General features: G+C 41.2%; 1 protein-coding gene across 3 annotated transcripts in view; it reads left to right on the plus strand.

Annotated features, from left to right (window-relative positions):
* The window catches only part of slc5a9 (solute carrier family 5 member 9), a 42,024-nt gene extending 26,830 nt beyond the window's left edge, over positions 1–15,194 (plus strand). For all 3 annotated transcript variants that reach the window (XM_046390963.1, XM_046390964.1, XM_046390965.1), the window contains exons 10-14: positions 256–363; positions 1,785–1,935; positions 13,076–13,244; positions 13,708–13,923; positions 14,537–15,194. In XM_046390963.1, coding sequence (XP_046246919.1) covers positions 256–363; positions 1,785–1,935; positions 13,076–13,244; positions 13,708–13,923; positions 14,537–14,836 — 944 coding nt within the window. In that variant the 3' untranslated portion in view covers positions 14,837–15,194. The remainder of the gene's footprint in view (positions 1–255; positions 364–1,784; positions 1,936–13,075; positions 13,245–13,707; positions 13,924–14,536) is intronic.
* Positions 15,195–21,732: the final 6,538 nt, after the last annotated feature.

Genomic DNA, 21,732 nt, shown 5'->3' on the forward strand with positions numbered 1-21,732 from the left:
CACCTTAGTTTCAAAAATCGCAAAGTTCTTGTTCTAAAACACTCAGTTTGAAAGACAGTTATTATAGTAGCTGGATACACAACTATAACTGGATCACTGATGACACTGATAAATAGTTATATATAATAGTCATTGTGCTTTTTTTTCGAGAAAAATCTTTTTTCCCATTTTATTTCTAACTGACTAACTCACTAAGGTTTTTTAAGTTTTTAATCTTTTATTCTCTCCCTTTCTCTCTGCATCTATGTTCTGTAGAGGAGGTCAGTTGTGTGGATCCAGTAGTGTGTCAGAGTGTGTGTGGAGCTTCGGTTGGTTGTTCCAACATTGCCTACCCTAAACTAGTGGTGGAGCTTATGCCAGTAGGTACGTTTTACACACACAAAAACACACAGTAATGTTGAATCTCTCTGTATTAAAAACTAAATTAAAAAGTATCATCTAGACATGCTCTACTTGGTATAGCTTTCAACTTTTTCAGCGGACATTGTGTGGGGAATGGAATTTTGATCAAAAGATAATTGCTCAGGGTTAATGTGGTGTCCAAGAGTGAACGTTCTTGGTCCACATTAATACTGCAAACCCCTATTTTGCAGTTAACACTGAGATTCTTTAGGTGTAAGTTGAAGTTTTCCAAAGTGTACCTCATTGGTCTTGAAATGATGAGCAGAGTCAGGAAGTCTGGTGCAGAGAATTTATTGTGATCACAGCAAGTGAAACACAAATGAGCCTTAGTACCAGTCCTCAAGACTGAAACTGCCATAGTTGTGCTTGCTTTGTTATACTGTTTCCTTGTACTGCCTCTTGGTTCCTTTCTAAAAAAGAAAACAACACTCCAATCACCTTTCATAAATATTGGTGTCACTTGTTTTCTCTTAGATCTTCCACGCCCCATCTTGGGAGCTGTCCTTCCAGAGAATCTGATTTTAATAATATCAAATTTCTTACCCTAAAAAGTCCATCCTGTAATCAGTTCTACTGGTGTTATTCATGTGTAGGACTCATTGAAACTTTTTGGTATTAATTTTTCACTTTTGGGCCTAGGCTGTTGGCAATATTATACCATTATTTCAAAATTGTGCTCTCATATTTTAAAAAACAAGTGTCTGCAAGACAAAGCTGGGAACCTTGGAAGTCCGATCCCCGATTGCCTAATCTAGCTGTTGGGACATGAAATGTCACCTCACGGTGGGGAAGAAGCCTGAGTTTGTTGCAAGGTCGAGAGATACCTACTAGATATAATCCCACTCACCTCCTGGGCTCTGGAATCAACCTCGAGAGGGTTGGACTCTTTTCTCTAGTTGCTCTGGGTGAGAGGCAGCGGGCAGGAGTGGAACCCCCTAACCCTAACCCCCCAGCTCTCTGTCTGCATGATGGACTTTACCCCTGTGAACGAAAGGGTTGCTTCCCTGCGCCTCCGGGTTGGGGAACAGGTCGGGGGATGTTGGGGGACATGGAATACAAGTGGGCTATGCTCCGCACCTCCATTGCTGATGTGGCTGTTTGGAGCTGCAGTCAGAAGATTGCTGGTGCTAGTCATGGCAGCAATCATCGAACCGACTGATGGACACCAGGGGTGAATATTGTTGTCAAGCTGAAGAATGAGTCCTGCTGAGCATAGCTGGCTTGTGGGATTCATGAGACAGCTGACATCTACTGGCAGGCCAAAGTGATGCTTGGTTGAAATAATATCTTTTTTAGAGCACTGTAGTTTGTAAACATCCAAAATTATTCACCTGATATATTACCATGACTGTGACATCCTTTCGATCCTTCTCACTGTGCAGGTCTTCGTGGTCTGATGCTAGCAGTCATATTGGCTGCTTTGATGTCATCTCTGACCTCCATCTTTAACAGCAGTGCCACCCTGTTCACACTGGATCTTTACCACAGAGCCCGGCTTAACGCTTCAGAGAGGGAACTCATGATTGTTGGAAGGTAGGGTTGTAAAAATTACAGAGGGTAATGGATTTCACTATATTAATATGCAACCAGAAGGTCCAAGCCAAATTCAAAAAAATCAATATCACTGTCAAAAAAACAATCAAAGTACTTCCTCTTGCTGCACTGCAGTGCCCATGCTGTGTGTCCATCTTGCCCGCTATAACTGGCTTGCTATTCAAGATTCAAGGGTGTTTGTCATTGTGTGAGCATAACACACAACCGATTCTCGGCTCAAATGCACACTAATAGCAGCAAAAATTTTCAATGAACACTTAAGAAAAATATAAAAATATGAAACACAAAGTAAATAAAGTGCACTTATTGCCAGTCTATAGTATGCTGTGAGTGTTTGATTGTGTGTGTGTGTGTGTGTGTATGTGGCAGCAGATGTGAGTGTATCACTGCAGGGGGGCTATTGCTTTTTTGGATGCCCAGGAACTTAATGCTGTCCACCCGCTCCACCGCCTCCCCAAGTATACAGACGGGAGCGTGCTCAGTCTTCCTGGACCTCCTGTAATCCACTATGACCTCCTTGGTCTTGCTGATGTTCAAGATGAGGTTGTTCTTGGAACACCACTGTGTCAGTTTCTGGACTTCGTCTCTGTAGTGGGTCTCATCATTGTTAGATACGAGACCCACCACAGTGGAGTCATCCGCAAACGTAACAACCATGTTTATGGGGTGGATAGCAGAGCGGTCATGCTATGTTCAGTCACATACCTGACGTATGACTGCTCGGCAAGGCATCCCAGCTGTCATGTAGTGAAGTTTGCAGATGACACAGCAGTGGTGGGACGCATCAATAACAATGATGAGTCGGATTACAGAGAGGAGGTGGAACACCTAGTGCAGAGAAAGCAACCTCTACATCAGGGGTCTCAAACTCATTTGACCTGGGGGCCGCTGGAGGCAAAGCCTGGGTGAGGCTGGGCCGCATCAGGATTTCCACAAGAAAAGCGCTGATAAAACATTCCAATGTTCTCAAATACCTTTATTTTTAACACAAAATAATGAATTAAATAAATAAATGAAAATGATCATACAGCAAATACAGACGACTGAAGAAACCACATATTAACTGACTGACTGACTGATTAGAGAAATTAATTATTTTTATTCAGTTTCAAATGTCTGTATTGATAGTTATTTAACCTTAAACTTTCTGAACATGAATATAACATTAAACCTGAACTGTTCTGAACAAGGCTTCTCTTGCCTACTTCTTGCTGCTAGAGACCTGGCAGCGCTTCTTCTCACATAGCCGAGCCACATTTGGCTTGAGGGAAGAAGCAGTGGAGACCCTCAGTAGGGCTTGAAGGTGCTCATCAGTAAGTCTGGACCTGTACTTGGACTTGTTGAAGTTCAAGGTGGAGAAGAGCTTCTCACACAAGTATGTGCTCCCAAAAAGGCATATGGTCCGCTTGAACACTCGGGAAAGTTCAGGGAAGCTGAGTGGCAACTCTCTCAAAAATTGCCCAAGCTTGTCTGCTTCTCCACTCATCTCCCTGAACCTAGCTTTGAGTGCAGAGTTGCACTGCAAGTCAATGAGCTCCATTTGAAGCACAGGAGGGGCATCTTGCACATCAAAGGAGAAGGGGTCCGCAAAAATTTGAAATGTGGCTCTGTGTGTCTTGAAGTCCGCAAATCTGTCATGCTCATGTTCAAACACAGAGAACAAGACACGAAAGTCCGCTCTGTTTATTATTCACCACGCAGTTCAAGCATGCGCAAGTCGGATACTTTAACAGACAGGAGCATTTTCTGAGCGATTCACTCGTACAGTGTGAGCAGTAGCTTTTGCCGCGACTGAAAAAAATCGCACAGTGTATACCCGGCTTTACTGTTAAGTTTCAGTTTGACTCGCGACGCGCCTACAATGAGCAGGTCGGAGTTTCTGAGAAGAACAAACACACAGCAGCTCTCTGAGCGCGATCGGCCATGATGGAGATGGCTACAGACACAGACGAAGGCTGGATCATAGATTACAGCGCCTCCTTCCTTTCTGAGCTGAGAGCAGCGAGGACTGAGGGCGCCGAGTGGAGTGAGGGGCTTCACGGCTTCTCCTCCGCGCAGCTGATTGGAGGAATGAATGAATGAGCGAGCGAGGCACCGGACAGCCCGGCCGATGTCCCGCCTACCAGAGCCATATACCTAACCGTGATTGGTTCATTCAGCTCCGCACACAACAGGTGTCATTCATATCAATTTTGCGGGCCGCACTAACATTAATCTTTCATATTAAGACGGGCCGCAAATTATCGTCCCGGGGGCCGCAGTTGGCCCGGGGGCCGCGAGTCTGAGACCCCTGCTCTACATCAATGTGATGAAGACCAAAGTGGTGGTGGTGGACTTCAGGAAGGACAGGCACCTTGGTACCTTGGTGTACACCTAACCGAGGACCTCACCTGGAACACTAACCCTTCCCGGCTGGTCAGGAAGGCCCACCAGCGTCTCTACTTCCTCAGGAAGCTGCGACGAGTTGGGCTTGGGAGCTCAGTCCTGAGGAGCTTCTACCACTGCGCGGTGGAGAGCGTCCTCTGCACCTGCATCACTGTGTGGCACGGCAACTGCACCGCTGCTGAGAGGAAGGCTATGCAGAGGGTGGTAAAGGCTGCACAGAGGACCATGGGGGGCAGCCTCCCCACCACCTCAGACCTCTACACAGCACGATGCAGGGGGAGGGCCTCATCATGAAGGACTCCACCCATCCTGCACACGGACTCTTCCAACCCTTCCCCGGAGCAAGACCACCAGGCTCAGGAACAGCTTCTTCCCCAAAGCTGTCAGACTGCTGAACTCCAGCCATGCCTTGTAGTCTCCCCTCAAACCCCCCCATACCCATATACACACACACACACACACACCCCTGACCCCCCCCCTCACTACAAACACTTTAACCTACAGGTGCAATACTAAGGACTCACATGTGCAATATTAAGGACTACTTTCTGGACTACCTCATACTGCACACACTTGCACATGCATACTTAGGCTGCTATATGTTAAAACCGGCTTCTTATTTAAGGTTTGGCTTATTTAAATGTTTAGTTTTATATTCTTTTATATTCTATTTTCTGTTTAGCTTATATTATATTCGTACTTTATATTTTTATATTTTATAGTCACTTACTGCTCCCGGGACCTGAGTCCTAATTTCGTACCGTAAACATGTGAATGTGAGCTGGTATGACAATAAAGTTCCTTGAATCCTTGAATACCTGTTCAACCCATCCACAATAAAGAAATTCCTACTATAAAAAAATTTTTGTACCAATGTGTTCTGCTTCTTGACATTCACAGCACATTGGATTTGCAGTGCACAAAACATATCAAAATATAGGTGGGACCCTACATAGCTTGCCACAGATCTAAAAGGGTGAACAACGGTGTCAATGGTTTTCACCACAACAGCGTTAGCAGCAAAATGCTACTTAAAACTGACCTCTAAACAAAATAAAACTCTAATTGTTTTATTTTTAAGAAATGCCTGTAGCTTTATTGACAGTATTTAACTTAGAGGTTATTATTATTAACTTCAAGTATCTTAGTATTAGTAGCTTGTGTTTTACTATATGTTCTATTATATGTATATATAAAATTTCTATATAGAAATATAATAATATAAAATATATAACATCCTTCCATGGGCAATGGGTGACATCAGCTGATTTCGCACAGATATTTCCAGGTAAACACTCATGTTGCTTGACCAGCGAGAAAGACTAGCTAGGTCTTGAAGTGAGGATCAAGTCACTGAAGGGGACCAGGGATCATGGGGATTCCAGTGAGTCTTGTCCAGTGTCATTTTTCTTAATCTCAGTACAGAGTATGAGATTACAATTCACTTTGAATGAGCCTAACCGCTCACCATCCTTCCTACTACAATTTGTCTGATGCAATGTCTGTGAGTATTAATGCTAATCGGTCATGTCCATCCATCCATTTTCTATACCGTTTATCCGTCAGGGTCACGGGGAAGCTGGAGCCTGTCTCAGCTGACTACGGCGAGAGGCGCGGTACACCCTGGACTGGTCGCCAGTCAATCGCAGGGCATATTAAATAAGAGCAATTTCTTAATAACTACTCACAGCCACTGCATGCAGGGCCATGTTTGTCTATGACTAACTCCATACTTGTCATGAGATTTAGATAATACGTGATAGTGGTTGTTTGGCTTTAGTGTTAATTATTAATTAATGCATATTACTGGCTACGGTAACCTTCCGTAAATTATTAAGTTAGACTTGGAAATCGCATAGTACTATGAATTTGTGCACATCTATATATAACTTAGTTAAATTGATTTTCTTTTCTTTGTATGTTGTATATCACAGTTTCACACTTCAATTTGGTCAAGCGCTGAAACTTTAGGTTACTTCCGTAACCCTGGTTCTCTGAGTAGCAGGAGTGACCAGAAAGTGCAAGCAGAAAGTATAATAATTTAAGGGGAATGGTGAGCAGTGGAGTTAAAGAGCCGCATGTCCAAAAGTTTTATATCTCTGCAGCAGATGGATAATTTGATAACAATAAGTAATAATGTATTATCTCAGATGGTGGCGCGTGCACACGCTTTGAATCGCCGTGTATCTGTTTGTCCTTGTCGTGTCCATTAGTCTCAAGGTGCACATACTCCCATAAGTTTCTGCTCGACACCAACAAGAGTAATGCACTGAATGAACTCCATCAATACATCACTGAATAGCAGAAACAAATGCTTTCCTCATCCTGGCTGGGGGATTTCAACCATGCAAACCCCAAGAGCATGTTTCCGAAATTCTATGAACATATCAACTTTCCCACACGAGGAAACAATATTCTGGACAATGTCTACACCATGCACCAGAAGCGTCTACAAAGCCCTACCCCTCCCCCACCACTTGTGTGGCCAGAGAAGTCCTGAGAGGCATTTCAGGACTGCTTCTCCACCACTGACTGGAGCATGTTCAGACAGGCAGCCACCTACAACAACACCACAGACCTCAAGGAGTACATGAAGACCTAGGAAGTGCAGAGATGATGTCATGGTCACCAGAACCATCTCCATTTGGGCCAACCAGAAGCCATGGCTGGCGAGAGGGCCACAGACTCCTGAGGGCTTGGAACACCGCCATCAGGGCTGGGACAAGATGGGCCTGACAACAGCCAGGGTCAATCTGTCACAAGGAATCAGAGAGGCCAAGAGATCGCGAGAGCAACTGACAGAATCATTGGTGTCTCTCTCCCTTCCTGTCTGGACATCTACAACACCCGACTCACCCGCAAAGCCATCAGGCAGGGGCACTGAACTCAGGGACTACCCATTCCCCTTTCCCCTGCTTATTTGCACTATACCGCACTACCTCACCTCAAGTACAGTAGACCTTGTATGTTTATATTTTATTTATCACCACTAGTGCCCTTGACTGCTTATTTTATATCTTTCTGATATTCTACTACACACATACACACACACACACATATATATATGTATATTACCTGAGAGTGTTTATTTCTGTTTCTGTTTTTATTTTATCATATTGCCTATTTGCACTGTGGGTCCAAGAAAACTGAAATTTCATCTGTGGTGTATGTTGTGCATGTAGAGCATATTTGACAATAAAGTTAACTTGTCTTGACTAGGACTGGGGTAGGTGAACTTGGAGCAGAGGTGGGTGTAAGTTGCTGGTGGATATGTTCAGTTTTTGCAGAGAAAAGTTACACCATAGTATTACGGAAATCAGAGCAGTAAAGGTGAGGAGGAAGTGAATCCAGTGGTTTTGTAATGTTCGTAAGAAGGAGGAAAAGGGCCTTGGAGTTTCCGTCATTTTGTCACACCGCGGTGAGGTCTTGTCTTGGGTTTATGTCTCGTCTCTTCCTGTTTTATTTTGAAAAGTAACTCTCCTCTGGTCCCCATTATCCTCATGTGTTCAAATAGTCTGCGTTTCCCTTGTCTTGTGCCAGTGTGTTTCGTTCCTCATGTTCACACCAGCTCTCGTCCATGCCACAGCCTTTGTATGTATATGTACCTCGTGTCTCGTTATATTCTAGCCTCTGAAACAGAGTGAATTTTTTGTTGTAAATTTCAAAGTTCAGGTTTAGCCATAGAGAATTGTTTGTTTATGTTCTTTGGTTTTTCCTCCTCTATTGGAGTGATTTTCAGTTTTATTTCTGTTTGTTTTCTCAGATAGATTTCCTCTATTAAGAGTGATTTTTAGTTCTTAGTAGTTTTTCTCTAGATAGTTATCCTCTGCTTAGAGTGATTTTTTGTTCTTTGAAGTTTTTGTTTTCCCTTCCTAGTTTTCCTCCTGTTGGAGTGATTTTCTGTTTTACTAGTTTGTAGTACTCTAGCCTAGTTAGATCCTTGAGTCCTAGATAAAGTTTCATAGCCTCTTGCTTTTTCTGTAGCTCTGTGAGAGGTTGGATTGGGGTTTTGCTTAGAGAAATAAACTCTTTATTCTCTCACAATCTCTGCGCCTGAGTCCTGTGTAAGCCGAAACCTGACACATTTTAACTAAGTAAACCAGCGTAGTAGATGGATTTGGCTTTAGAAATACAATCTTTGTAATGTAGAATATGTTTAGAGTACACGTCTTGTACACAGTGAGACGGGTTTTCCTGTTGATGTCCTTTTGATTTTAACTTTCGAAGAGTGAGAGTGAACCAAGGTGCAGAGTAAATTAGACAGATCTGGTTTTGAGTGGAGCAAGATTATTTAGAAGGTTATGGAGGCTGTTGTTGTAGTGTGAGAGCAATTTATCTGGGGTAGAAAAACTGTCAGCATTGGGAGGCTATTGATACTAGAGGATAAATTGTCCAAGTTGATGTCCTTAATTTTGAAAAGTTATGGTGCGTGGAGGGTTGGATTTGAAGAGTGAGAGATTGACACTGAAGGATAAGAGGATGTGGTCTGAGGGAGGGAGGGAATCTGCTTTGCAGTCAACAGGTGTAACACCTGAGCAGCAGATTAAGTCCAGAATATGCCCTTTAATATGTGTGTGAAAGTTAACAAATTGCTGTAGTCCAAAGCTGTCCAAACAGGATGTGAAGTATTTGGTAAGAGTATTATTGATATTGTTCATGTGAATATTAAAATCCCCCAGATTTTATGTTCGGTGAGAGTGTGGAGAGGTGAGTCAGGAAGGCAGCAAAGTCAGTTATAAAATCCTTGTTAGGCTTTGGAGGGTGATACAGTTGAAAAGACCAAAGTTGACAGTGGTGCTGCTGAGTTTGACAGCCGTGTTGATTGAAGGTCTTAACATTTTACACCACTACAGCAAGTATTTGGTAGTGAGTTCACATTGCCTATGTTCTCCAAAGGTATCAAAGGCTGATATTGCCACTTTTCTGCTAACTGCTTTGCCTTTGGCTTTAGATGAATGAGGAAATAAAAGGAAAGAAGAGTTGAAGAGGCAACTATTGTTGAGCAGGAGGTAGAAAGGATTAGTAAGGGGGAAATTAGGATGGCTTTGAAGAAGATGAAGAGTGGGAAGGCAGTTGGTCCTGATGACATACTTGTGGAGGTATGGAAATGTCTGGGAGAATGGCAGTAGAGTTTTTAACTGATTTGTTTAACAAGATCTTAGAGAGTGAGAGGATGGCTGAGGAATGGAGGAGTGTTTTGGTGCCGAATTTCAAGAACAAGGGAGATGTGCAGAGTTGTGGAAATTACAGAGGTATCAGGCTGATGAGCCAAACAACGAAGTTGTGGGAAAGAGCAGTGGAACCTAGGCTAAGAGGTGAAGTATTTGTGAGCAGTAGTGTGGCTTCATGTCGAGAAAGAACACAATGCAGAAGAAACTGCATTGTGTTTTTGTAGATCTAATGTGACAGAGGAGTTCACCAAGGATCAGCTCTGAGTCCCTTCTTGTGGTGATGGACAGGATGACAGATGAGCTTAGGCAGGAATCTTCTGATGTTTGCTGACAACATTGTGATTTTGGTGAGAGCAGGGAACAGGTGGAGAAAAATCTAGAGAGATGGAGGTTTGCTCAGGAAAGAAGAAGAATGAAGGTTTGTCAACGAATAAAAACGAGTCTAAAATATTTGACAAGGATGAAATCCAATCTGAACGACTTTAGATGATGAAGCTGGATGACTTGGAAAGATACCCAAGACACCAGAGAGTGGTAAGACACTCACGTGATGGTCGGTAGACTGCTGCAAGGGTCATCGTATGCATGCACTCGCAGTTTTTTATGAACACCACGATATGTCACAGCCAGGGAGAAAATGGAGGCAAGATATATACACACATGCTTTGCAAAACGTGTGGAGCTACAATCGCCAGAAAAAACACAACAAACTTGCAAGTGAGTCATCCTGAAATCCATGTGAAGGTAAGCTAGTTAGCTCGTTAGCTCCAAAATGCATGTCATGACTATCTAAGATATCTACTACTGTGTGCTGTTCAGTGTTTTAAGTTTGTTAAGAGTTGCTACCCTTGCTAGTTTTGGTTTATCAAGTGCAAATACAACGGAGGCCCAAGTTGAATTTGGTAAGGTGCAACAACTAGCAATTGGTTAAGTAAATGAGCTGTAGCTTAGCATGTTAGCCGGGTAATTTTAACGAGGACTCTATTATAATTAGGTTTAGCTGTATTAACTCGTTTTCTGAAGTTTGTTTCTAACTTTGTTAAACATATGCAGTAATATTAAGCTAATTTGCTGTTTTGTTTAGGCTTGGACATCAAGTAAACGTGGCTTCCCCATGAAATTTGCATGAGTAGGACAGAGTAGGACAGCGCTGTCATAACTTGTGAAAGCATATAAGGATATTAAGATTTCAATGGCTTTCCCCGTTGCGATTTTTTCCCCCTCTCTTATTTATACTGTAGTTACAGAAGACTTCAGATGACAACAGTGATCAACTTAGTGCAAAGAAGGTGAAAGCAACCCAGCAGAACATTTCAGCAGCGTTTGTAAGTTCTTCAAAGTACAAAAGTGACTCAGAAGAACAACAGATACAGTGGTATGAAAAAGTATCTGAACCTTTTGGAAATCCTAACATTCCTACATAAAATCACCATCAAATGTGATCTGATCTTTGTCAAAATCACACAGATGAAAAAACAGTGTCTGCTTTAACTAAAACCACCCAATCATTTATAGGTTTTCATATTTTAAGGAGAATAGCATGCAAACAATAACAGAAGGGGGAGGAATAAGTAACTGAACCCTCTGCCTAAGGAGACTTAAAGGGCAATTGAATCCAATTTTTACCAAACTATTGAAGTCAGGTGTGTGCCCAATCACTGATGAGTTGCTTAAAGCTGCCCTGCCCACTATAAAAAACACACCTGGTAAGAATTGTCTTGATGAGAAGCATTGTCTGATGTGCACCATGGTTCGCTCAAAAGAGCTGTCTGAAGACCTGCGATCAAGAATTGTTGATCTGTATAAAGCAGGGAAAGGATACAAAACCAGCTCTAAAAGTCTGGATGTTCATCCATCGACAGTCAGAGAAGTTGTCTACAAATGGAGAGAGTTTGGAACTGTTGCTTCTCTCCCAAGGAGTGGCCGTCCACCAAAGATGACGCCAAGAGTTCAGCGCAGACTACTCAGAGAGGTAAAAAAGAACCCGAGAGTGTCTGCTAAAGACTTGAAGGAATCACTGGCACAGTCCAATATCTCTGTGCACACATCAACTATATGTAAAACACTGGCCAAGAATGGTATTCATGGGAGGACTCCACGGAGGAAGCCACTGCTTTCTAAGAAAAACATTGATGCTCGTTTAATGTTCGCAAAAAGGCACTTGGACACTCCACTGAAGTTTTGGCAAAATATTTTGTGGACTGATGAAACCAAAGTTGAATTGTTTGGGAGGAATACACAACGTCATGTGTGGAGGACAAATGGAACGGCTCACCAACATCAACACCTCATCCCCACCGTGAAGCATGGTGGAGGGTGCATCATGGTTTGGGGCTGTTTTGCTGCCTCAGGGCCTGGACAACTTGCAATCATCAATGGAAAAATGAATTCAAAAGTTTATCAGGATGTTTTGCAGGAAAACTGATCTGCAGCTACAGGAAGCGTCTGGTTGAAGTTATTGCTGCCAAAGGGGGGGCCACAAAATATTAAATGTAATGGTTCAGTTACTTATTCCTCCCCCTACTGTTATTGTTTGCATGCTATTCTCATTAAAATATGAAAACCTATAAACGTTTGGGTGGTTTTGTTTAAAGCAGACACTGTTTTTTCATTTGTGTGATTTTGACAAAGATCAGATCACATTTGATGGTGATTTTATGCAGAAATGTGAGAAATTCCAAAAGGTTCAGATACTTTTTCATACCACTGTAAAGGAGGACGCTATAGCAAAATGGATTGGTCACACAGGACTGCCAGTGACTGCTTCTTTCCTGGCTATAAGGGCATGTTACTTTTGTGTTGAACAAAATAAGCCACATATTAACACATATTGTTGGCCCTAGAACTAGAAGTAACCCACCCACACACCTTTTGATTATAACTGGAGATTTTTTTCTTTATTTAGTTGAAATCCCAAATTCCATATGAATATATGAGATTTTTCAACTAAAATGTACAGAAAATCTATTTTTTTTTATTTTAAGTATTTGAAACTTGTAATTTTCTTTGCACTTTTTGAGAATTTCAACACTTGAAATAACAAAGGTAAAAATGTATTTATTCCTTGCTTGTCCTGTTTTGTTATCTCTCATTTTTGTACTACTTTGATTATGCACTGCTACTTTTAGAGAGTATTTCATTTTATTAAGAATGTCATAGCAGTTTGTTCAAATAGAATGAGTGAAGTCTAAGCTAATGAGCATTGCACATTTAAACGTTAATACAATTCCATAACAGATTGAAAATGTTTTTGTTTTATCTTCAGAAATACAAGATAAACTAAAAAACATTACCGTTAACTCTATTTTAGCCAACTAAAATTACTGTATATTTAGTCGACTAAAATCCTATGATTTTTAGTCGGCTAAAACTACACTAAAACTAAAATGATTTAGATGATCTTCTAAAGAACCTTCTGAAAACCTTCTAAACATGTTTGTCAAATTATGGCTCTGTCTTTCAGCTGTTATTTATTATCATTTCAGACACATCCTACTGAAAGTTTGCTTTCATTTTTACCACACCCAAAGCTGACATTACAATAATGCTTTGTCTGATTTCAGAGTTTTTATCCTGGTCTTGGTGTGTGTTAGTCTGTTGTGGATTCCAGTCATCCAAACAGCCAATAGTGGACAGTTGTTTGACTACATCCAGTCAGTGACCAGCTTTCTAGCTCCACCCATTACTGCTGTTTTCCTAATGGCTATCTTCTGGCCACGTGCCAATGAGCAGGTAAGTCTCTCTCTCTCTCTCCCTCGCTCTCTGTCTCTCTCTCTCTCTCTCTCTTGTTCACACACACACACACACACACACACACACACACATACAGCAAATCATCTTGAATGGCATTCTCCCCAACTTAACCTAGGAAAAACAATTACAGGGGAGAATCTAAATCTGTCACATTGTGAGGAGACTTCAAATTACTTGTTACTCACCCAGATACTTTTGTATACTGGTGAAGTTCAGAGGAGGCAAAACATCCCTTGTTTCCAACACTTAGTGTGTAGTCATTTGTGCAATTTGAGTAATTTGAGTAGGCACTTGTTTATGAAGATGGACCCTGTGAGAGTCTGAATTGGAGTCTCACTAAAGTGTTTTGTGCAGTCACAATGTAATTCATAGCTAAAAAAAACAAACAAACACTTTTTCATTTTCATACAACTGTACAGCTAATATCTTGTGTATGTGTCAGGGTGCATTTTGGGGTCTGATGACTGGACTAGCGGTGGGACTTATCCGCATGGCTCTGGAGTTCTCCTATGTGACCCCCTCCTGTGGTCAGCCTGATCATCGGCCTGCTATCCTGGTCAATGTCCACTACCTGTACTTTGCTCTCATATTGTTCGCTCTCACCTGCTTCATCATTGTTGCTGTCAGCTTGGCCACTGCACCAATATCTAAAGATCATGTAAGAAACATGTCATATATTATGTTGTCATCTTTAAAATAAGAAACAGAAGCACAGGAGTACAGATTATTGGACAATAAAGACTGATATTTAGAACTACAATTCTGTTATGTTCTCAGGGCGACACCACATATAAGGCTTAAATGAAGGCTACCACCAACTGTGCTCCCTACAAATATGCAGAAGCAGAGCAGAAAGAGAGTTCTTCTTTGCATTTCCACTGAATTTTACAAACAGGGACATTCCTGATATTCATCTTAGATAAAACTACAGTAGTCAACATAATTTTCTTGACTTTTTGTAGGACACACAACAAGTGGCACTATCTGCTGAATTTTAAATCCTTCTAATATGTTTGATCTCTGTATGAAGACTAGTGGAACTTTTTGTCACATCTCGTCAGCAGTGCTGAAATTTAGTTAAAGAAACCCATTCTATTGTACAGTCTACATTTCTGAAGTGAAAAAAACCTTGTTTAGTTAATATGAACTGATACTACATGTCCTCAGTTGGAAGGTACACCATAGTGGGCATGGACCGTTTTTGTGTTTTAAAAATCAGGAGTGTCAAGCAAACGTTAACACTGTACTGGATCTCTTCCTCTTCTGTCCAGCTGTTCAGGCTGACCTGGTGGTCCAGATATAGCCAGGAGCCTCGGATCGACCTCACATGTCCCCAGGTGACCTCTGAAACAATGAACTCTGATTCTGGCCACTTGCCAGATCCCTGGTGGCTGATAGCTGTTCTGTGGCTCTGTGGTTTGACTGGTGCAAGATCTGGTTCTGTATCCCCAGTGACTGAAAACACTGAACTGAAATACCTGAAGGAGAAACCAATCTGGAGAAGAGTCTGCAACGTTAATGCCCTGTTGCTACTTGCTGTTAATGTGTTTCTTTGGGGATACTGGGCCTGATGTGTATTAAATCCTAAACAAGTTTTTGGTAAAGAGAGACAATACTGGACAGGCATTTGATTGTTGAAAAATGCTTTCTTGCAATGAAAGGCAAAAACAATCAGCTGCATCTACTGGATGTATATTCTATGCATTAACGGGCTATTAAGTGACAAATGTCTTATCAAGAAAGATATTAATGTTTTACAATGATCATAGTACACTCCACATTTATCCACCGATAAAGTATGTAATCAGTGTTAAAAATAAATCTGTATCCTATGTGGGCTGTATTCAAGCACTTATTCAGAAAACCCTCCCACAAGTGTGGGTGCAGTATGTATAGACAATAAATGAGAAGTGATGGTAAAGAAAAAAATATTGTTTTGTAAATATTTCATTGCAGTTCACAATGCATATTGTGTTCATTATCAATTTTCCCCTTTGTACCATGGTGGTGATAAGATAAGATAATCCTTTATTAGTCCCATGACTGGGAAATTACAATCCCACTGCATCCCACTGAGAAATAGTCCCTCATGACTATGATTATTTTACCATTATTTTACCCTTTTGTCTCATTCATCAATTATAATATGCTCAAATCCGTTATCTAGCAACTCAACATTATCCATCATACAGTTCTTGATTAACTTGGAAACTTCTTTTTAGTGATTTGTCCATCATCAAGTCTTTTCTGATGTGCTCTTCAATTATTCTGTCTTCTTAAAGGGGACATAATAAGGAAAACTCACTTTTTCAGTGCTTGTGCACGTATATTTGTGATTGCAAGGTTCTAGTGCTGTGCTGCCAAGTATGCTGCCAAGTAAGGACGAGCTGTCTCAGATGCAGGGATACGAGGTTCTGATCAGACTAGCTCTTCTGGCTGATTTCTACAGGTACCAGAAGGAATATCTTGCTTTAAATAAGGAGGAGTCGACCAAAAGGTCCAGCCAACCATGACTCACTTGTCTGACCAGAGTGTTGAACTGTTGCCGAACTATGCGAGTACAGTCCAAGTATCAGGCCGTGATGACTCACCCGTCTGACCAAGGGATGTTTGATACACCTCGCCTGCTCCAGAAGCAGAAACTGACCCACCTCTCAGTCTACGTGAGACCCTTGCACCGATTCCATTTCAAAGCGGTGTCCCAGCTAAGACTAAAAGTAAGAAGAACTGGGTGCCCGTGAATGAATGAGAACAACGGCATCATCGGACACATGAAAAATCTGCACACCCAGGCCGTGGAACGCACGAGATATCAGGAAGCTTCCATATGGTGGTCGAAATTCAGCTTTTCTGCATCAAGGAAATCATACCACGCAAAGCTCGTAAGACCCTTCCAGGTGGTGAAAACCCTCAGACACCCTATGCTTACACTAAATTCCGAATGGGCCCTGAACTGTTACTACAAGCTAGCTACTACAGGACGACATTATCCATAGTGAGCATTTTTGGACGCTAGCAAGTAAACAAACGCTTTAATGTTAGATGCTGCTTGATGCGGTGCTCAACTGCCACATCAACTGAGTAGACCACAACCGCAAGCAGATACTCCTCGTACCCAGGCAACTCAGTACCAAACCACCCTGCGATGACGGGGACCTTAGGTGTTTGAGATGTCTAAAGAATCAAACCTTTCACTCATCCGAGGTTAAGGGTAACCCAAGAAAAACCGTTGTGGAATTCCACTTCGATCAGATGAAATTCGGATCCTCGTGCTGCCCATGATAAATGTACCGCTCAGCACCACGGCGATCAACACGTGCACCTGCACACATTACGGAGCTGAAAGCTTCAATGATTCTTGTGAGATCAGCTGAAATTTGAAAGAAACAGAGGTCAATCCATGTTTTCTGTCTTATTCAGTCACATTTGACCAATTTTGAGCCAAAACCCAATTTTGTTGATTGTGCAACATTTTCTGGAAAAATGTACTCAAAATGGTGAAACTCCTGTTTCTGTGAGAAAAAGTGGCAGAGTGGGAAAATCGCAATGCATTGTGGGCTTTGCGGGCAACTGAAAAGTGTGTTTACGCTGGCGGCATGCGTGAAATTGCTCTTGTGTTCTGTCATTTTGTTTATAACAAGTTTGAACATAGTGCAAAAGTGCTGTGTCATTACCTGCCACGATGGTTCACATGATCACTTTGGAAGCAAAGCCAAGGACCTCAGCTGATACTGGTATCTCCATGCAACTGCAACTGCAACCTAATGTCTGTATCTTATTCAGTCACGTGAAAATGAAAACTTAGTCTTCCAGATTATCAGGCTGGATGGATAGATGTACATCATGCAAGAGTTGTTGCGTCACTATACAGTCTCACATGGAAAGAAAAAATGTCAACATATATGTTTTAATATCAATGTCACATATATTTTCCAATGTATATGCATGTATTTGAAATTGTCCCCATACATTCATGTCTTTCAACTATATGTATATATTTATCTATGTACACTATACATATATATTTACATATATGCTATAGGTATGTATGTAAATATAGGTACGCTGGAAGTTTTAGAGAAACAACGATGAAATCTTTGTGTCGAATTCAGTCACATTTGACTATGTCTAAGCCAAAACCTTGATTTTGCTTGATTTTCAGGCCAAATGTTTTCTTCTAATTCAGTCATTACATCATAGCCAAAAACTTGATTGTGAATAGCTCTGTGAGGGAAATGTCCTTAACGTCTGGAGACTCAAGTTTACTCACTGAAAACAGGTTTTACAGTGTTTCTTGTGAGATCAGCTGGAAATTGACAGAAACAGAGATCATGTTTCTGTCTAATTAGTCATATTTGACTAATACTAAGTCTTGATTGATTTTGCACAATTATATGAATAAATTGTACTTAAAATGCTGCGACTCATGTTCACTCACTGAAAATAGGCAAAAAAACTGCTGAAAGTTTTAGAGAAGAAGAGGTGAAACCATGTTTTCTGTTGAATTAAGTCACACTTGACTACGTATAAGCCAGAAGTTGATTGTGCACAGTTCTGTGAAAAAACTGCACTCAAAATGCTGAATATCAAATTAGCTCACTGAAAACAGGTCACAAGGTTCTTGCTCTGTGATCACCATAAATTGGAAAGAAACAGAGGTGAAACCATCTTTTCTGTCTAATTCAGTCACATTTGACTGACACTAAGCCAAAAACTTGATTGTGCACAGGTCTGGAAGAAAACTGCACTCAAAATGCGGAGACTCAAGTTTCCTCACTGAAAACAGGTTTCAGTGAGTGCTTCTTGGTGAGTGCTTCTTGTGAGATCAGCTGGAAATTGAAAGAAACAGAGATCAATTGATTTTTCTGTCTAATTCAGTCACACTTGACAAATACTAGGCCACAAATTTGACTGATTATGTGAGGAAATTGTACTTAAAATGATGCAACTTATGTTCACTCACTGAAAACAGGCAAGCGCTTGCTCTGTGATTAGCTTCAATTTGAAAGAAACAGAGGTGAAACCATGTTTTCTGTCTAATTCAGTCACATTTGACTAATACTAGGCCAAAAACTTGATTGTGCACAGTTCTGTGAAGAAACTGAATTTAACATACTGAGATTGAATTTTACTCACTGAAAACAGGTTTTAGTGAGTGTTTCTATTGAGAAACGCTGGAACCTGAGAGAAACATAGGAAAAACATGTTTTCTGTCCAATTCAGTCACTTTTGACTACATCTCATCTTATCAAGAATTTGTACACACATCTGGGAGAAAACTGCACACTCAAAATGGTGAATTTCATGTTTCCGCACTGAAAACAGGTTTTATGGTGCTTCTTGTGAGATCAGCTGGTATTGAAAGAAATAGGGATCAAACCATGTTTTCTTCTTAGTTCAGTCACATTTGACAAATATTAAGCTAAGAGCTTGATCGTGCACAGGTCTGTGAGAAAATTGCACTCAAAATGCTGAACATCATGCTCACTCACTGAAAACAAGTTTGAAAGTGCTTCTTGTGAGATAAGCTGGAATTTGAGAAAACTGAGGTCAAACCATGTTTTCGGTCTAATTCAGTCACATTTGACTAATATTAAGCCAAAAACTCAATTGTTTACAGCACTGTGAGAGAGGTGTGCTCAAAATGTTGAAACTCAGTGACATTTGACTATTTCGTTGCCAAAACCTTGATTGTGCACAATTCTGGTAAAAAACTGCACTCAAAATTCTGAAACTCAAGTTAACTCACTCAAAACAAGGCCATAAAGAACTTGCTCTGTCATGAGGTGGAATTTGAGAGAAGCAGAGTTCAAATGATGTTCTCTGCCTCATTCGGTCACATTTGACACTTCTGTGAGAACACTGCAATAAAAATGTGTTAAAATGTGTTTTCCTCACTGAAACACATTTTAAGGTGATTCTTGTGAGATCAGCTGGAATTTGAGAGAAACAGAGTTGAAACCATGTTTTCTGTCGAATTCATGGACATTTGACAACATCTAAGCCAAAAACCTGATTGTGGAAAAACTGCACTGTGAAAAAACTGCACTCACAAAACAATCCAGAGGAGAAACAGAGGTCAAACCGTGTTTTCTGTCGAATTCAGTGACATTTGACAACATCTAAGTCAAAAACTTGATTGTGCACAGGTCAGTGAGAAAACTGCATTCAAAATGCTGAAACTCAAGTTACCTCACTGAAAACAGTCCATGAAGTACTTGCTGTGTGATGAGGTAGAGTTTGAGAGAAACAGAAGTTAAAACCATGGTTTCTGTCTAATTCAGTCACATTTGACGAATATTAAACCAACAACTTGATTGTGCACTTTTGTGAGACAACTGCACTCAAAATACTGAAAGTAGTATTTACTCACTGAAAAAAGGTTTCAAGAATTTCCCTCCAGGGATAAATAAAGGAATTCTGATTCTGATTCTGATTCTGAAATGCTTCTTGTCAGATAATCTGGAATTTGAGAGAAACAGTCTGTGAAGAAACTGCATTCAAAATGTTAAAACGCAAGTTAACTCACTGAATAAACACTTGGTCTGTGTTCAGCTGGAAATAAAGAGAAAAAGAGGTCGAACCATGTTTTCTGTCGAATTCAGTCACATGTCACTAATACTAAATAAAAAACTTCATCGTGCACAGTTCTGAGACAATTTGAGAGAAACAGAGGTCAAATCGTGTTTTCTGTCGAATTCAGTGACATTTGACAACATCTAAGTCAAAAACTTGATTGTGCACAGGTCTGTGAGAAAACTGCATTCAAAATGCTGAAACTCAAGTTAACTCACTGAAAACAGGCCATGAAGTACATTTAAAGAATATTAAGCCAACAACTGGATTATGCACGCTTCTGTGAGACAATGTGAGAAAAACAGAAGTTAAAACCACGATTTCTTTTGAAATCAGTCACATTTGACGAATATTAAGCCAGCAACTGGATTGTGCACACTTTTGTGAGACAACTGCACTCAAAATACTGAAAGTAATATTTACTCAGTGAAAAGAGGTTTCAAAATGCTTTTTGTTAGATAAGCTGGAATTTGAGAGAAACAGAAGTCAGACCATGTTGTCTGTCTTATTCAGTTACATTAGACTATGTCTAAGCCAACACCTTGATTGTGCACAGATCTTTGAGGCAACTGTACTTAAAATGCTGAAACTCATGTTAACTGACTAAAAACAGGCCATAAAGTACTTCCTCTGTCATCAGCTGGACATTGAGAGAAACAGAGGTCGAACCATGTTTTCTGTTGAGTTCCATTATATTTCACTAATACTAAGTCAAAAACTTGATTGTATACAGATGTGTGAGAAAACTGCATTCAAAACTCACTGAAAACAGGTCATGAAGTACTTGCTGTGTGATGAGCTTCTTATGTGGTTGGTTCTTACAAATAAGTACACAAGCACTTTAGGAAAAGTTTATTAGGAAAAGTTTATTAACCGCACGATTATCTGGATTCTTTCCTTTCGCGATCCCCGTTCTGTCTGTCGTTCAGTTCTGCTTAGCTTAGTGCTAACATGGCTTCTTCCACTCACTCTCCCTCTGCCTCTCCCTCTCCCGTCTTCTGTAAGGTGTGTGAAATGTTTAGCTATTCCTCTGCCTCCTTTAGTGAGAGTGAGATGTGTAGAAAGTGTAGCTTATTCATAGCCTTGGAGGCGAGGCTAACTGAGTTAGAGGCCCACCTTCGTACTGTAGATCATAGTCCATTAGTCTCGACAGCTAGCCAGCAGCACCGGCCTACTTTTGCTACTTTAGCTGATGTCAGCCGCCCCTGCAGAGCCCGAGCAGCCGGCAAGTCAGGGAGGTTGGGTGGCGGTTCGAAAGAAGCGTAGTCCATGTCCAAACAAAGGCCCGTGGTTCACCACCAACCGCTTCATGTGTCTAACCGCTTTTCCCCACTCAGTGACACACCCGCTGAGAAACCGACCCTGGTTATTGGCGATTCTGTTTTGCAATATGTGAAGCCAACACCAGCGACCATAGTCAAATGCATCCCGGGGGCCAGAGCGGGCCACATAGAGGGCAATTTAAAGCTGCTGGCGAGAGATAAGAGTAAATATGGTAAGATTTTCCCTCCAGGGATTTCAAGAATTTCCCTCCAGGGATTAATAAAGGAATTCTGATTCTGATTCTGATTCTGAAGATTATAATTCACGTCGGCGCTAACGACACTCGACAACGCCAGTCGGAGGTCACCAAAGTTAATACTGAGTCGGTGTGTAATTTGGCAAAAACCATGTCGGACTCCGTAGTGTTCTCTGGTCCCCTCCCGAATCTGACCAGTGATGACATGTTTAGGCGCATGTCATCGCCCCGTCGCCCTTTATAGATAACTGGGGGACTTTCTGGGGAAAACCTGGCCTTATTAGCAGAGACGGCATTCATCCCACCTGGGGTGGTGCGGCTCTTATTTCTACCAATATAGCCAAGTTTATTAGACAACCAACCCCCTGACAA

Source organism: Scatophagus argus, chromosome 6, assembly GCF_020382885.2.
Source record: "Scatophagus argus isolate fScaArg1 chromosome 6, fScaArg1.pri, whole genome shotgun sequence".
Lineage (NCBI taxonomy): Eukaryota > Metazoa > Chordata > Actinopteri > Scatophagidae > Scatophagus > Scatophagus argus.